At 46.6% G+C, this 18,639-nt stretch overlaps 1 protein-coding gene across 2 annotated transcripts in view; it reads right to left on the minus strand.

Annotated features, from left to right (window-relative positions):
- LOC119455435 (kinesin-like protein KIF23) overlaps positions 1-18,639 on the minus strand; it is a 70,172-nt gene that overhangs the window by 46,311 nt on the left and 5,222 nt on the right. For both annotated transcript variants that reach the window (XR_005192942.2, XM_037716838.2), the window contains exons 4-9: positions 15,213-15,349; positions 10,773-10,885; positions 7,818-7,985; positions 3,818-4,052; positions 1,658-1,760; positions 1,065-1,144 (exon numbers count right to left, since the gene is read on the minus strand). Coding sequence is in view for 1 of the 2 variants with exons in the window: in XM_037716838.2 (XP_037572766.1) it covers positions 1,065-1,144; positions 1,658-1,760; positions 3,818-4,052; positions 7,818-7,985; positions 10,773-10,885; positions 15,213-15,349 (836 nt within the window). In the remaining variant the exon portion in view is untranslated. The remainder of the gene's footprint in view (positions 1-1,064; positions 1,145-1,657; positions 1,761-3,817; positions 4,053-7,817; positions 7,986-10,772; positions 10,886-15,212; positions 15,350-18,639) is intronic.

The raw sequence follows: 18,639 nt of genomic DNA on the forward strand, positions 1-18,639 counted from the left end.
TTTCTGCCGTCGTTGTGGTCTAGGTTCCGTATTCGCTTACTAAATAAATTAACAAGCACGGTATCACGCGCACACAAGCAAACATGAACACATCTCGCTCGTTGATTGCAGAAAGGCTTGAGTGACGAAGGGCAACGAGTGAATTGACCTTCGTGCTATCATGCCTCTCGCTTCAACGCGACCTATAAGCGGCGAAAACACGGCGCGCGGCGGACTTTTCCCCATCGCAGATTGCTTTCAAGATAAGGCCCAGGCGATCGTATCGCTGAAGTGAATCGTCGCAGATTACGTCCTGCTTCGGTCTACTGAAACAGTCCAGCATTGCTTTACTGGCGAAAATCCTTTCCTTCTGTTTGCGCCAGTCCCAAACGCAAGTTTCGGATTCTCCGAACGCCCGTGATGCGGCCCGATTTCCGTCCGTCTCCGCACACATGATCACTTTGCTTTTAAATGCGGCCTCATGATGAACTCGGTACTTCATGCTGATAAAGCAGACGCAGAGAACATGAAGACAGATGGTAGACTATTGCCTAAGCACGTGTACTGCAGCACATGGAGGAAGCTACGGTAGCTATATTATAGGCTCGAGAGTAGCTAGGCTCGACGCGCATGCGAGGCGGCCGTTTTGAAAAGCTGACGGCTATATGGCAACGCAGATTTAGGGTCGTACTCGATTCTAACGCACACACAATTTTTGGACCTGTTTTATTGGAAAAAATTGCGCGTTAGATTCAAGTAAATACGGTATTTGTGGCTTGAGGGGAGTGTTTGCCGTCTAGGTTGACTGCCGAACTTCCAGGCAGCCGCACTGTAACCGGTATTTAGTGTCCCGCAACTGCCCTATAAGCGATACGCGTATACATAGAGTGCTATAGGAAAATTAACCGGAGTCTGAAAAGACCGTATTACATCCGATCCTGCACTATAAGCGGTTACGTTATAAGTGGTCTATACTGTAATACTATACTAAAGACAGTGAATGTACCATATTTCTCAAAAGCATTGTGCTGTTGGGGAGCTGTTGTTGAGTACAGGTGGGAAAGGCCTGAGAAACAAGACATCACCTTATTTGACCCAGTTGTCTGGTTTTCCCTCAGAATTTCAATGCACGTGCGCAGGACCATGAGAGAATTGTTGATGTTTCCTGAAAGAAAAAGAAAGGTTGTCCAGACAGAAAATTGGAAACGACATCACTTCTAACTGCTATGCTTGAAGCAGTGGCATACACATACAGTAGAATTTCAATTATACGAATCTCCAGATGGTACCAAAATTTGTATCACAAAAAACAAATTGAAAACTTAGGGGGGCCGCAGCAATAAAATCGTCAATTCGCTCAAAATTTCCTATATTTTTCCAACTGTTTTTGCATTTCACCCTGATAGAATGTGGTTGCTGTGGCTGGGAGTTGAACCCCTGACCTCAGATTCAGCAGCAAAGTGCCCTTGGCCGGTATTTTGTAGCGATGCCTTTCTGGTAATAATGCCTTTTCGCACTTATCGCGCTTTGTCAGTGGTCAGAGCGACGGTCCGCTCGCGTTATTAGCGGGATCAGCCGGCCATGAGCGGTGGATGATAAGACTAGTATAGAATAAGTCATAAGGCATCGCTACAAAATCGCGGCCCTAGTCACTACAAGTGGAAAGGGCAAGGCTCACCTGCTTCCCTCAGTCGGTGACCAGTGTTTCCGGTTCTGTCTGTGCGCTCACTGCCAGCAAGGTCCACAAGCGAAAGCTGACTGATGATCAGTGCATTCTTGTCCTGAAAGCACAGACAAAACGCCAACCAATGAATGTCACTAGGACAAGGGATTCGGGAGTAAACTCTTGCCTATACCATCAGATAGCCCAAGTTAGAACGGTATTTTTTTTTTTTCAGTGCATTGGCCATGTCCACCACCCTGTTATACCACATGATCATTTTTAAGTTTTAGAGAAGCTTTAAAAATTACCTGTGGCAGATAGCATAATTTCATTCCTTGAGCTGGAATAATCAAAGAGGTGGGAATTACTTACACGAGAAATCGAAACACATATTCAACTTATTCACAGAAAGTCATTAAGTTAACTCCTTAATTACTTTACGGCACATATTGCAATTTATTAATCGAAGCCGGTGAGTTGCAAGGCGTATCTTTTATAATTAATTTTCAGGATCACCAGTTTTGAGATATTCATTGCCAATGTGTGCGATGAAATGCATGGGCATTCCAATTACCATATTCCCATAATGAAGGCACTCACGTAATGAACGCAGCCCCCACTTTTCCATTCAAGAAGTGTTTTTTTTTTTTCGTCACAATGATCGCACCCTGAACTTGCCACCGTAGGAGAGGCACGGTAGCTTGTAACACATAAGCTAACGCGGTAGCTGGAGAGACAACCGTACCCGCTGGACGCCATATCAGGTGCCGAATTTTACCTACTTTTTACTTTTATTGTGATAGCAATTATATGAACACTCCAGGTGCATTTTTGCCATCGGCGCCGACAATTTCGTCTCAATCCCCCGCGTTCAAGGGAGCAAAGCAGGAAGGAACCGAGCCGAATTCTGTCGCGCGCATGGCGCAGGGGAGAGAGTGGCGGCAGTGCAGCAACTGCACATTGCGCGCGCGCCTTATCTTGAAAGCGATCTGTGTCGGGGGCCGAGTCTAGGTGCAACGGACAGCTTATACCTTTGTGCGTGCTCTGTTCTCGCCGCTCAGTTTGCATTGAAGCGATACACAGCACGAAGGTTACTTAGCTCACTGTAGCTGCCATGCTTTCTCACACCAGTGTTTTGACTGCGAGTGTCCACAGACATCGAGTGTGATGTGTTCACGATTGCCTGTGCGCGCTGACACCATGCTTGTTAATTTAGTTAGAGAATGTTTGCAAAATTATATGGCGGATAAAACTACTATCCTTACTTCATATAGCTATCTATGCATTTGCTATTGCAATCGATGGTTCGCCTGTCTGGTGAAATGGAAACATTAGAGGTGGGTGCGGAAAAAATATGACTCCCGCATAATGAACGCATTCCCCAACTTTGCGCATATTTTTCCGTAAAAAAAGTGCATTCATTATAAGAGTAAATACGGTACTTCTGCGTGTCAATGCATAAAAGCATTTTGTTAAAAAAGTAAGTGGAACAGTGCATTTTTACCCCGAGTTTGATGACGCATATCTCGAAACCCATAGCGTCCTCAAAATTTGTAAACTAACCGGCTACAATTTGTAAATTGCAATATGTGCTGTAAAATAATTAAGATGTTACTTGGTAAATTTTCATGTATTAGTTGATAATGTGTTTTGATTTCTTGTGCAAGTAATGTCCGCTTCATTTCAGAAAATAAATGCAGGCCAGACGAAAATTATTGTTGGGGGACATAAGCACCAAAGGGCGCAAATTTGGTGACCATAAAAACAAATTGTCACAACACTTTATTATTCCATCACTTCTTGTGCAGTTTATAGCTTCCCTATAACTGTAATCAGTATCAATGGATTCGTATACACAGACAATCACAGCTACTTTCAGTGGCCCAGTAAGCTACCCCATAGAACTCCCCCAACTGGCACAAAGTTATCGAAAGAGTAGACTATTGTTCCATCGCTCGTAGCACTGGTTCGTAGCTTCTGCACACTTTAATCTGTATTACTAGATCTGTATACACTGATTAGCACAAATATTTAACTGGTGTAAAGCAAGACAAACATATGCAGTTGCATTACATTTCACCTCAGAATTCTAGGATGAATATGCATTCACCTTGCTCACTCGAAACTCTCCAGCTAAATTACTGGAGACAGCGCAGCCACTGACTCAAGTTTTACCTGCAAGATGTCCAGGCCCTGAGCATCGAGAGGAGCTTGAACGAGCCGGATGTTGAAGATGCTGTGGCTTCGGCTCGACTCTGCATTGAGGGCCGTGTGAGCGATGCGCTTGCGCTTCTGTCCCCGACACCAGGCGTCGAATGCCTCGTCTGCGCTCTTCACTTCAACCTCAGTCACCCCGAAGGCATAGACGCAGCGCTTGGAGTCCTCGCGCAGCATCTTTGACTGCAGTTGTCTGGACAGCGTGGAGAAGGCAAGGGCAATGTTTGAAGCACTGTTGAGGGCACCATCATCCAACACTTCCCTCAAAGCGCATGCTGTCAAAAGTAAAATGCCTCAATGATACAAATTGTGCAGGTCAGACAACGGTGTCAAAACCGTTAAAACACGCTTTCAGGACATTTTCACAGACATTGTGCGATGCTGGTACCCGATGTATGGTGCTAACGCCGATGTTTTCTTTCAAATCTACGCTGCTTTACTTCTTCGGAAGTTTTCCTAGGCATTTCTGGAGGTCTTGTTCCACCACCATTCGGATTTATACCCTAAGACTGCCCGCAAACACGTCCATGTGAGCGCATTGCTGGTGCTACTGATGTGTTGATGCTCGAGTATTACGAGACTTAGCATTTTGCGCTATATATATGTTGTATGCATTGTGCTCAAGAGATGTCAGAGTGCACTGTGCTGTGCTCGAAATGCCCGACAACCACCACAAAGCAAAGTGGAGGATATAAAGAAATCTTGTGCTTTAATAACTAAATAAGTCATTTGTCAGAAAAAAAAGAAAAGAAAGAAACAAGCTTTAGTATTCATATGGCAGTTTCTATGGCAGGCTATGCATCAAGTTTATGGATTGCAACAACTCGCACACAGTTTGGTTAGCTTTTGCAAGTTTGGCAGCAACACGCGTCACACTTATTCTGACCTGGCTGTAACATGCTGCCAACCACCAAAAATGTCGGGACCACGCATGATAAACCTAACCAAAAGCACTCGAGCAAGCAACAATGAAATTTAAATTAAAGGGGCCCTGAACCACTAAGTATAAGTATCTAAGTATAGAAATGATTTGAAGTTAAAATAGAGCATTTCAGAAATACTTTACCACAAGAAGTACTTCAAAGCGTTCAGCAGAAGCGGAGTTATTGGCAATCAAAGGTCGCGTATGAGCCCATTCATGGTGCTCCCCGTTCCTTCAATGTCTTGCACTGCAAAGGCTACAACAGAGCGGGAAGTGCCCAGGGAACATAATCTGCGACGATCCACTTCGGTGATACTATCGCCTCGGCTGTCAGGTGCAAGCCGATTGGCTGGTTGAGCACTTCGTCATCTGATTTAGCTCAACCAGCCAATCAGCGAGTGCCTGATGGCCAAGGCGATAGTTTCAACGAAGTGGATCGTCACAGAATATGTCCCCAGAATGCTCTGCCTACTGAATGTCACTGTGGCGTGCATTTCAAATTTGATTTTGGATGTTCATGTAGACGCCACTACTTCTGATTTTGGTGCCTACGATGCGCCACAAGCGGCTGCCCTCAGCGAACTAGTCCGGTCAGCGAGCGGACTCTGCACGACACCCTGCGGCATCTACGCTACATAGCAGACCGCAGCTACATGCAACTGCGGTATGTATGCGCAGCGTTTGCTTTGTGCACAACAGGGCTTGAGTGCACACTTGTGCTCACATGAAGTAGAGCTCCAAGTCAGGCTAGTTGGTTGACATGCATGATATATTTTACCTGCGCTAACCCACACGGACAAGGACGAGGCAGACAAGACGTGCGCAGACTCGCAACTGAATGTTTAATGGGTGAAAATGACATATACAGAGAGAAATGAATACATCTGATTGGCGATCCAACCATGGATATGTTGACTTCACACAGTAGCATCTAAAAACGCCATCTCGCAATCAGCTAGTGACACCGAAGGTTCGCTTACACACCCACGTGTAGTTTTTATCTTAAATGCCTCAAACAGTTCCCTAGTACTACGGTCCACTATGACCGTAATACCATGACCGTAGTACCAATGTTATCGGGATGCGAGAGAGATATTGTGGTGTTTGTGAAGAGGTAGAGGCGCTATCGGGATGCGAGCGTTGGCCGGCGTGGGCAGTTTCGTGGCCCTCGCTCACTATGTGCTTGCGCGCCGCAATATTTCACGACTCGCACCGTTCGTACGTAGCGCTATTGTGCACAAATACGTCAAAAATAAGTCCTTTTAATTCAAACAAATTTTCGAGCCCCTTCGAGTTCGAATTATCGAGATTCGGCTGTATTTTCTGCTGGTGCGTCATACCCTTGGACAGGAACAGCTCCTATTGCACACATTGCAGACCCTTGTCCGCATTTTCGTTGTCTTTCGTGCGAAAGAAGCTTTGTAAGGCTTCCAGGCCAGCAAGGGCTTCAGCGAAGGTAGCCGGTGGGCGCAAGCCTTCGTTCTTGCCGCCGTCTTCAGGCGCCTCGTCCGCCACCACTTCCGCTACGATCTCGGCGAGTCATAGCGCCGCGCGCCGCACCAGCGTCCGCCTGTTTTCGCCGCTTAGCAGTTCGCGTTGAAGCGAGGGGCGAGGTAGCGCAAAGGTCAATTCGCTCGCCGCTGCTGCCGCGCTTCATCACTTTGGACAAACGAGTAGTGCAGAGAAGCCGCGCGGCGGCCGTCTGCCACTTAGCGCTTCACAAGCACATGAGAGCGGCCTTTTTGCACACCTGAATGATTATTTTTCGCTGCAGAACGTATCATACGACTGCAGTTTGCTGCAATGCTGAACGTTGCTGCCGAATAATCTTATTTTCCGGGAACGTATTAACCGGAACATATTAAGACATTCCTCTATGGGGTTATCTTTATTTTTCGCGAATGGGAATGTAGGAGCCGGGAAATCGTATTAAGTGGGAACGTATCAGCGAGGTTCTACTGTGTGTTATCCTCAGACTGTGTTTTTTCGCCAAGCCCGATGGGTGGTTCAGGACCCCTTTAAAGGCTCATGGGAAAACAAACATTCTTGCAAGAAAGGAAATAAAAAAATGATCGCCATATCCACGAAGTGAATGATGATGAGTGGGCGAAGCCCCAGAGGTAATCGGGTAAACTGTGAATCCTCCGTAGATTTTGCCCACTCGATCATCATACAAAGATATGTCACAGAAACACGGGGGTGTAGTGTGATTATATATACAGTATATACACAATGGCCATGTAGAGAACGTGTTTGGGGCACACTCCGCGGCGGTCGGTCCGGCGGATCTCGCTGCCGCCTTGGTGAAGGGCATCGGTCGAGGTCCGGTGATTTGACGGGGTATGCCCAAGTATATCTGCGGGAACGAGAGCTCTTCGGTGTACTCGTCAAAGAGAAGCGAGATGGGCGTTTGATCTTCGCTGGTTGCCAAGTGGAGACTGAGTGCCTGCCATTAACCCTCGTTCTTCGTCAGCAGCAGCAGCGCCGCCAGTAGCACCATCGTGGTCAAACACCATTGTATGACTCATGACGTTGAGAGCGATGACTGCTTTCAACGGGTCTTCGAGGTCCGTAACCTCCGGTGCCGGCTCGATCTCGTCGTCGTCGCACTTTACATCATTGCCGTTTTCTTTGAACTGCACGAGGTGACTCCAATCAATCTTGATATGTAAAGCAGAGAACGTTCTAGATGTTTTAGCCACTCGTGCACGTGGCGTAGCAGGGTCGCAGTATCGAAGCGCATTGAGTGTCGACCGGCGAAAGAGAAAGGAAGCGCGCCAAGAGCGAGTGGAGCGAGCGCTGCAAACGAGTCTTCTTCGGTGTTCATAGTAGCAGGGTAGCAGTATCGAAGCGCATTGAGTGTCGACCGGCGAAAGAGAAAGCGCCATCTAGTGGGCGCCATTCAAATCAAACAAAAGCACAGCTGCGCCTCTAGCGGGAGCGGCGAGTACTAGCGTGGCTACAACGGCACGACAGGGGACAAGTCTCGACCCTAAGGAGCTTCGCCTCTAAAAGTGCTTTCAGTGAAGAGCTTACTTTGTCTTCAGAGGATCTATCGGATTTTCTTCCAGGAGGTCGTACACGTAATTGTTGTAGATCTCAATGTACGAGACAAACACTGCATAAGCCATGTCAGGGTCGACGTCCTCTACTTTGGCAGTCTCATGCGTGCGGCTTGTCCAGTCCACTGCGTCATCGTCCCTCCTGAAATGAAAACAAGGTGACACGAACCATTAGTAGATTTAATGCTGCATCTTCCCACATTTAACTCTGTACGCATGAGTACAAAAGGTAGGGACCATCCACATTATACTCTTATACTTAGCGGGCAACACCGTGGAAACTATGCAAGTAGTGGCGTCCCAAAAAGTGCCATCACGCGTCACTGTTCGTTTCATAGCAAGCTAGCCTTTTACCTGCAAGGTCTTCTACAGAATGGCTTCTTGACTTAGTAGTAACATTGTGTTAATGTTACATAAAATCATGGATTGTGTCCCTTGAGCTTCCAGTATGTAATGCATGTAATGCAGTTTGTTGCGAGTGGAAATGCAGGTGGTGCGTGGTAAAGGCTGTACAATGAGTACAGTTGTGCAAACATTCAATTGCGACACTCCGCTCGTCTTTCCGCGGTTAATAGCTTCACGCCTGCAGTCTTCTGTGTGGCACTTGCTCAATATACAGCGACTAACATGGAAGGTCAACCTTGCGCCTAATTTTGTACGGGAGTGGGACTACCCCAAGTGATTTTGGAAGAAGTAAAATTGCTTTTTTTTGGAGCAGCTTGGAGCAGGCCAATCTGAAGCGCGCCTCCCTAATATCTAGTTTGCTTGCAGCGCGCCCTAAGCCTTCTTTTCATTGTTTTGGGCCTCAACTAGGGAGTGCAATGCTGCTCGGCCCACTCAACCATGTTCTAGTACTCTAAACACAGCCGCCCTGGCCGTTCCAACAGCAGCAACAACAGTCAGGAGTCGGCTGCGCGCGTGCTGCCCACTTGCCGGAATGCACCGCACAAGTCCAGTGCTATAAACGCAAAAATTACGAGAAAATGTGCAGGAGGCACCATCGCACGGTGTGTGAATGGCTGTACTCTTTTTCGGAGAACGAATCCACTTGCTGTTCGCAGCCACTGCAGAGCACACACGCCGAAGCCTGCTCCGACGCAGCGTGGCACAATTTCGGCCAATTTTCCGAGTTTGGCACAGGAATTTGCATTTGTATAAGAATGGCGCCATTGGCGCAGGAGTCCCACCCCTGTATGTAGCACATTCCAATTTCCAGCCATCATGCACTGTCTTTTAGTCGCGAATGCAGATATGTAGCATGAAAACTTAGCAGCGTTGCCTGCTATATACGAAACAACGAAGTACAGTGGGGGAACTTTTGCCAGCTAGCAAAGTTGAAATTTGCCTTTGCTAGCTAAAGGAACATTGCAGTCAAGTGCAATCATATCAAGCCTACTTGAATTATCCCTAACAAAAAACAACTTACGACCATTATGAACGCACAGCGAGAAAGAAAATTCTGCAGTTTTACGTGCCACAGTAGTGGGGGACTTGCTTAATTTGACCACCTAGGGTTCTACAGTGCGTGCACAAGCATTTCGGAGTGCAATGCCATAGCAACTGAGCTACCACAGCAGGTAAGCTGCAGTGAGAATATGTAGCAACATGTACGGCTACATCAAATGGGAATCGTACTCTCATCGAACCCTAGCAGCGCGCAATCGCTCCGTAGGCCAACTTTCCTATGTATACAGAACACTACCACACCTGCCATATAAAAGAGGCCGAACTTATTTTTTTTCTTTCTCTATTTTGGCATTGTGTTCCTGTGGATGAATTTCTAAGTTGTGACTATGCATAAAGCAGTGCCATGCCAACAACACTGATTAAAAAAACATACATCAGTCAGCCCAGCATGTACGAACCCACACGTTTGCCAATAAACAAGCAGTTTATCACGTAGGAACATTTACTCACAGCCAACCAGTCTCATGTCAAAGTAAATTTTTTTAAATATATATAAAAAACACAGTTGTGTTCTCAGAAATTGAATTTCGCAATACTCTAAAAAATAAAATTGAGTTAGTACATGCTGTATTCAATCAAACTTCATTATAGCAAAGCAAGGGGAATGCGGGAGATGGCGATTCAAGACGATGAGTAACACGAGAACAAGGTGAGAGCAGGAGCCAACGTTTCGACAAGTGGACTTCTCTTCAAGGCGACATATGCTCTCCTCGGCACAGTATATATAGGTAGGGTTCTTCTAAAGGGGAGAGAAGGTAAGGCGGGTGGGTGACGTAACAAGCGAGAGTGTTAGCAGCGAAGGTGTAGAATTGAAAAGAAATATAATGCACTACTGATAGTCGGTGGAGGAGTTCTGACCAATGCAACAGTAAAACCCATCAAATGCTCCCAAGAATTTGTTCACTGCCGCCACATTTGGCATAAATTTACGACATTGTGCGAGCGTGTCATGTCCAAGAAATGAAGCAAGATCCAGTATAACGTTCAAAATTTCAGTAGTCATTATACACTGTTTCTAGTATTGGATTAATGAGTAGAAAGGCTGCAGCTTCACCCCGAAAAGAAACATTTATAATTATAGCAAAGTGTTACAACTAACGAAGGTGAGTATTTTTATTGACCGTATAAATTGTAAACATTCACTTAATAAATTAACAAGCATGGTGGCACATATGAACAAATTGACACTCGATGACCGCCAAGACTCACTACCACAATGCTGTGTGAAGAGTGCAGGCGAGCACTTTGTCTGCCTCCGATTTCAACATGTCTTCGAAAGTTTACATTACACGACCTCCAGCACTAAACGCACGGCAAGACCATTGCTTTCAAGACAGGGTGCGAAGGCAATGTATTCCCCAGCTTCACCGTGCGCAATGCCAACCAGGCTAGAGGAGAGGAAATGTGCACTTGCCCCCTAAAGAGTGGCCACAAAGATGGAAAACACCAATGCTTCACATACCTCCTTATTTTCGGTGGCTTTGGCGTGTGAGGCATGATGTCCTGTTGGTACTCGGCCATTGCCTCAGCCATTGTCTGTGTGTCGTAGCCATTGAGCTTATCTGGTTTGAACACCTGAAGAGGAGAACACATGCAGGACGCTTGGCAACATGTAAATGACAAGAGAAGGCAATCTAACAGGTGCATCTATGATCTAGAGGGAGAAGTTTAATCATACGAAATGCAGAGAGGTCGGCCTGAGGTAAATTCCTCTAGCCAGCTACTCGGCGTTGGGCGAAGGGGAAGAGGGAAAGATAGTGTCCCTTGCAAAATCATGGAACATGTCATATACTCGCATATCAAACTTTTTAGACACAGTAAACTTCTTTCATCCTTCTCAACACGGTTTTCGTAAGGGGCTTTCATGCGAAACAAACTAGCTATCTTCCTTCATGATCTGCACGTTAACCTTGATAACAACGTTCAAACCGATGTGATCTTTCTGGACTACTCTAAAGCTCTTGACACAGTGCCTCATAACCGCTTACTAATAAAATATCCCGATTGAACTTAGATCCTCACGTAGTACAGTGGATAAAACAATTCCTAACAAATCGTTCCCAGTTCGTCCTTGTTAATAACTACTCCTCCAAAACCCTCCCTGACACTTCAGGCGTCCCTCAAGGTTCAGTCTTGGGACCGCTTCTTTTCCTAATATACATTAACGATCTTCCGCTGCATGTATCTTGTTCTATTCGTATGTTCGCTGACGACTGTGTGATTTATCGAACTGTGACTAACATCTCTCAACAAACATCTCTGCAGAATGACCTTAATAACGTGTAAAATTGGTGCAACCACTGGCAAATGTCATTCAACCCTAACAAATGCAAACTTACGTCAATTTCCCGCCGTCGTAATCCCTATCTTTCTACTTACACAATCGCAAACGTCCCAGTGGAATCAGTTCTAGCGTATAAATACTTAGGTATAACCCTGTCCCACAACCTTTCCTGGAATTCGTATGCGACTAACGTAATTTCGTCAGCTAACACGACATTGGGGTTCATGAAACGTCACCTTCGTCAAGCTCCGCAGCACGTCAAACTACTCGCATACAAATCATTTGTCAGACCACAACTGGAATATGCCGCTGTTATCTGGAACCCTCACCAAACATATATCATCAATGCACTCGAATCAGTTCAGAATCGTGCGACTAGATTCATCCATTCTTCATATTCATATACCATCAGCATTTCACGCTTAAAGACACAATCTAGTTTGACATCTCTTGCTTTTCGTCGTCGTATCGCCACGCTCTCTCTCTATCACAAATTCTTTTACAGCTCGCTAAGCCGCCCACCTTACATCACGCCATCATCCTCACGCATGTCACAGCGCACCAGCCATCGACTGCAAGTGGCTCGTCCTCGCAAACTGTCACATTTCAGACTTCATTTTTTCCTCAGGCTGCCAGAGACTGGAATGACCAACCCTTCAATGCCGCTGCCCATCACATGTCATTCAGAATTCTTGGAAACTATTCAAACTTGTATTTCACCATAACACCTGCATTTTCTTGTGTAAACATATTAACCACCACTTATGTAATACCCCAAACGGGGTCTTTAAGGTAATAAAATGAAATAAAATGAAAGAGGGAAGAAAGGCACATGATGGGTGACGATGACGAGAGAAGGAGGGTGTAAAACATATGGCGAGCAATTTGGCATGCTCAAATCCCACAGTCCAGGCCCGTACTTTTTAAAAAGTTCAGTAACGCCTGGATGGCCTTGAAACTCGATTGAGCGTCTGGCCAAGGGCCTAAAATAACGTCCTCCGACAATGGTGGGCTGCTGAGACGTGCAAGGTCATTGTTCAACTTTTGACGCTCTTCCACGTACTTAGGGCAGTCGCAAAGCACATGACCTATAGGCTCATTTACATGGCACAACCCACAGTCTGGAGACTGTGCGTCGCATGAGGTGCACGTATCTGCGCGTAAACGCTACCCCAACCTTAGTCTGTGCAGAAGACTGGCACAGCTGCATTGAATTTTCAGTGGTAGCCTATGTTCTAAGCAGTGCAGACAAGATGAGAGCTGCTTTGGTGCTATACAAACAAGGTTTACCAAAGGAAGCCAGTTTTCTCAACGTGGTTCCTTTCACAACATCTGGCACTAGCAGTCAGTTGCTTGCTGTATGTCATGAAAAGGCTCGATTACTGCTGTTGGAGCCACGAAAAGCATTCTCCCTAGGCGCGAGACTCACTGCACACACCGTCAATGTCCGATTTTTCGGACTCCCTAAGGATCGCAACAGTGTCCAAAGAACTGAATGCATGCCTTTCACTGCCCTCAATAGCTCAAATCACTAAAACCACGTCCAAAATAGCTCTAAAGGACTACGAGTACACTCATTATGTGGCTTGGTGCTCGTATAATCGCAGGAGATGGCAGGTGGGGACATTGGCCCCTTTCCACTCTTGGTATGCTTTGCTGCACTACAGTGGGCATGTTGTATTGCAGCAAAGCCGACTTTTGGGAACCAGCAACATGCAATAGTTTATACCCTTGCTGTGCATTCTGCACTTAGAAGCCATCAGTGAGGATGACTAAGGCGGTGCCATCGCCAACAATAAGGAATACTTTACATGAAAAACAAGACCGAACAGCAGGAAGTGTGGTAGTGAATGTCGAAGCAGCTAGACCTGACGTCGGCACAAACTACTACGATTGGTAGCAAATTGGCATGCGAGAGTGCTGGTTTTAAGGCTGCGAGATAAAGAAAATGGCGGTGGTGGTGGCTTTGATTAATGTAATTTCGGACCCGCAGTCGCGGCAAAAAGTGCGAAAAATTGAACGGTGAATAGCTTTAGCGTCTGAAATTTCAGCCGCCCGTATTGGCTCTATGGGGCATATAGCAGAGCCACAATGGCATTTGAATCATCAGACAGGTCCAAAAAACCAGTTGTTCACTGTAATGACCGTACGTAACTCCCAACCTGAAAGATTGACACAAACGTCAAGGTGTCCCAACTGCCATACTTCTAGGTTTTGATTATTTTCTAGGACAAATCACACCCAAATCAGAAATTCAATGCACTGCACGGCCGCGGAATACTGTAGCTTGAGCCTTTACTCCTTCCCACACAATTTTACTCGCACTTGTTCGTAGGGCTAACATTCAGCATCTGTGGATCCTGGATCTGCAAGCAGCAACGATACCATGAGCAACCTTTCAAACCGTGGAAAGGTCTGAGGAACCTTGAATCCTCTTGTTTTCGATGAACAGAGTTTCGATGAACAGAGACTGCAGGTTTACAAGAACATTAACCAGCGATTGCTTTCACAGCAACTGCTTGAAGAGGCCTTGCGACACTCCTGTTGTGTCCTTTTCCATGTTTGTATTTCATATAACATTCCAGGGTACATTTGCTGCAGAACACACAGCTATCATTGCAGGCGAAAGCCATTCGCAGAGCATGTTTAAGGCGTATCCATAAGCAGAATAAGTCATCTGCTGCTTTGACACGGGCACTGGCTAGAGAAGATGCTTTAAGAAAAAAGAAAAAAAGACGACAGGCAAGCAAAAGTCTTTAGTAATTAAGAGTTCCTTGTCAGTGTGTCCGCAGCAGTGCACCAATTTTAGTAGTAGTGTATTGCATACTGTGCTCCACGAGTAAGTACTGATGACAGCATCTGTTGCAAAGCTACATACTGCAGTTCAAAAGAATAGAAAATTGGGAGAGTTGGTGTTGATTCGTGGTGTTCAACAAGAGTTTCCAGTGAATAAAATGCAGTTGAAATTTAGTGCCCATCCTGTGTGGTTTCTTTGCCTTCGTTGACCGCGCTGCCCGTAACCATGACAGCTGTCACCAGAGCTTCAGGGAGCCTGTAGTGCTACAAAACCCATCGTGCAACCACATTAAAATCTAGTCATACATAAAATGGCCTGTACACTTCTTACGTGGCCAGCCTGTGTGCACCTTCTGCTGGCTTGACAAATGACTTCTTACAACAGTAAGGGATTGTTCGAGTTTTAAATTCTGTTGTTACTACTCTATCTCTTAAATAATAGATACCTTGTCTTGGATTTGTGTTGATGCTTTGCACTTTGTTTACTAACAATATCCATGTCTAACTTCATGCCCATTACAGCACTTTGAAACAAACACACTGAATGGCAACTAGTAGGAAGTCCTCCCAACAGTTTCTAACTCCAGGATCTTTCCCTGCATAAACACACACGTCTCTGAATTTTTGTTTTGCACTAGGTGTCTTGTTGTACGCCAACCTGCTTGGTCCTCAGACGGCAGTATATCTTGAATAAATAAATAACAATAAATTCCTGCATGATTACTACTGGCATAGTAGAAATGTGTGAAGCTATGTATTGCAAGATGGGCACAGACAAAGCAGCTGCAAAACCGAACATTGCAACCAGCAAGGTAGACGTACATATTTCCGAGCTTGGTATTCCCCAATGGAATTGAACACCACATCCAAGCATCGTGGCAGGATGCCTCCGTCGTGCGGGTGCCCCGTCATGGTGTAGGTCTTGCCGGACGATGTGATTCCATAGGTGAAGAGAAGCCCTGGAAGAATACAACGTGTCACTTCAAGGACGAGCTAGGTTCTTTATAGAGTACATCATCCGAGGTTTTATGTGTCAAAGCCATAATCTGATTGTGAGGCACACCATAGTGGGGGAGACTCCGGATCAATTATGACCACCTCGGGTTTCTATAACATGCACCCAATGCGTGGTACATGAGCGTTTTTGCATTTCACCCCCATTGAAATGCAGCTACCGTGACAGGAATTGAATTCACAACCTCGTGCTCAACCACGCAATTCTACAGTTCCTGAGCTACCAGAATGGGTCTAGACTTTTAATTAAAACATTACAGGACAGCAGTGAGGAGACAAGGAAAGCCACACCCAAAGCCATCATTTTGCAAGGGAACTTATGTTCAATCAGGGTGTGGCATTCCTTGTTCGCACACCGTTTCATCACTTCCAAGTCTCGATCATTCTGCAAACCTCTGTTCTAGGACAGCAGGTGCTAACAGACGAAGGCATATGCCACCCATGGTCATTGAATGGTCAGTGACATTGCCACGTAGTAGTGACGGTGAAGAAAACAGTCGCAAAACTGAATGACGAAACGGACTTTTTACTGGGAGAGCCTGTGCCCACAAAAGCAAGTTGCACTTGAAGCACAACGATAGCGGCGAACACAGTCGGCGAAATCTGATCAGCGGAGAAACGCGTCGGCTTTTATACACGAGTCATCGAAGGTTCCAGAGTAATCCCTGGTGCCCGCGTGTCTTCCAGAAAGTACTAGACAATTCGCGTCGCTCATACAATAAGATTACATAGGCGTTGGTGACTACAGACAAAAGCATCGATAACGTTTGAGAAACTTCCGATACATGCAGGCGCGTCGTGTGCCGAGCGATAACGTTTAACATTTGCTAGCCAGTGAAAGATAACGTGCACGTGTCAATATACAGCAGCGCCACAGCATTGTATGTCTGCTTTACTTTTTCCTTCCGCAACTCACTTTCCACATGTAGCAAAGTATTTGAATGCCAACTGCAACAAAATTCATGTTTTGCTAGATTGGTCATCTAGTAGCACATACTATTAATAGTACTAGCAATAGTAGCACATATTATTGAAGCAATCTTGGCATAGTTGCACGGCTGGTAATTAGTGCAATTCTCATCAGCAGCCTTTAATAGCACATAAGCATACAATGCGCACACTTGGTGGTTAGTGGACATGACATGAATATCAGCACTTCACCGAGATTTTACAGTGTGCCATGGGGAGTTGTGCGCGGCTGCTCGGAGGTCATGCCAAGGAGCAGCAAATTCTAGGTCACGAGTCACTTACAGCGAACAGTAATGAGTTCTTTAAAATGCAAAGCATTTATATGCCTAGTCAGAGCCAATGGCAAACGCGAGGTTGTCCAAGGTCTCAGTGTCGCCGATGCGCGCACACGCCCCCATGTGCCCGCTCGCTGGCCGCTATTGGCTCGGGTCCTCCTTGCTCCACACGCATGCATGCGCTCTTCCGTGTGCCCGCTCGCACACTGCTACTGACTTGGTGCCTCTTCTTGCTCCACTCACCGGTACATGTATAGACGCGGCTCAGTTCAGCTAGCTGCACTATGTTGCGCGTAGGCCTCTACTTGCAGATACAACAATGAGCCCTCCAAAATATTAAGCAGAAGAGGAGTGGAAGAGTGCAAAGACTTAAAAGCTTGCCACGAGCACATGTATCTTCAGGGACATTAACATACAGTGTAGACCGCTTATAACGTAAGTCGCCGGAGCCGCGAATATCCGCACTATAAACGGTGCCGCACTATAACCAAAGCAACAATTTTCAAGGTCCGCACATATGCAAGACATGTGCACCGAGCTGCGACGCGTATGCGACAGTCGAGGAATGCGGCTAGAACGTTTGCATTCAATTTACCAGTCGAATCTCGTTAAATCGAACCAAATCACGCGGCGGCGCCTCCGACCGGCATTGCTCCGGCACCGCCATAAAGTAAAAGCTTAGAAGAGACCCCTCAATGTCGCGCGCGAACAAAAAAAAAAAAAAAAAAAAAAATGCGGCGGAAATTTCACCCTCTCTCAAATGGCAAGGTCGCCGATTCTGCGTTGCGCCGAAATGTGTGTACGCGCCGACGTCTCAGCCACGCTACCGTAGCCACGCGTAGAAAATGTCAGTGAACCCTTCTTTCTCCTTTATGCTTCCTTTACTTTCTAGTCACACGTTGACCTTGCATGCTGCGCCTACAGCGCAGAGGGAAGCAGCGGCGCTGTCCCAGGCCGGCCAACGAAACAGCCCACGCCGGCAAATGCCCGCTTCCCTATAACGGCAGAAAATGAAACTTCGGGGAGCTGGCGTCGGGCCGGCTGGAGCGGTGGCGCCTGCACGGCGGCGGGCGCGCATAGTGACACTCGAAAGTGAGGGAGCTACGAGGGAGGGCGAGGGGAGCCACTGAAGCGGCAGAGTTGCCGAGGCGAAATCCGCTTCCCTGCCGCCCTCCTCCCTCACATTCCACGGTCTCCGCGTGCGCCCTTCGCCGTGCCGGCGCTGCCCGCTCCCTGAAGTTTCGTTTACTGCCGTTATCGTGAAGCGAGCGTTGGCCGGTGTTGGCAGTTTCGTGGCCCTCGCTCGCTATGCGTGCCGGGATATTTCACGACTCGCACTCAAGATTCTGGTTTCAGCCTCACTGGCTGTTCGTTCACACCACGTGCTCTTCTCCTCCACTTCGTCTCTTTCTTCCTCGAGCACTCCTTGGGGCTGGCCGTTTTAGGGGAGCGTTCGCCGTCTCCGTTGACTTCCGTACTCTCAGGCAGCTGCACTGTAACCGGTATTTCGTTTCCCGCAACTGCACTATAAGCGATACGTGTATATGTGGAGTGCTATGGGAAAATTAACGGGAGTCTGAAAAGACCGCACTATATCCGGTCCTGCACTATAAGCGGTTACGTTATAGGTGGTCTATACTGTAGATTGCGACGATTTAACTGTAGGTGCGGCACCGAAGCCACAAAAAACGTGGGACAGCAAAATAACAAAGCCACGCTCATACATATTAGGAAAAAGTGTACTAACCAGGAAAGCATACAATCTGAATTCACTAAAAATTTGGCATACTCAACTTTAGTTGACATCCACGTAATGTGAAGCGTGCGAATCGTTCAACACGAGACTGCCAACGCATGCCGAGCCGGTGGGGCCCCGAACGGTAACGAGATGCACATTGTTTTTGCTTACAAGCTTACATTTATGCTCCTCGAACTTGACCTGGGTCAGAATCTTCGGTCAGGGCATTTTGGTGGGAAGTTTTGATGTGGTT

This window comes from Dermacentor silvarum, chromosome 6 (genome assembly GCF_013339745.2).
Source record: "Dermacentor silvarum isolate Dsil-2018 chromosome 6, BIME_Dsil_1.4, whole genome shotgun sequence".
Taxonomy (NCBI): Eukaryota; Metazoa; Arthropoda; class Arachnida; order Ixodida; family Ixodidae; genus Dermacentor; species Dermacentor silvarum.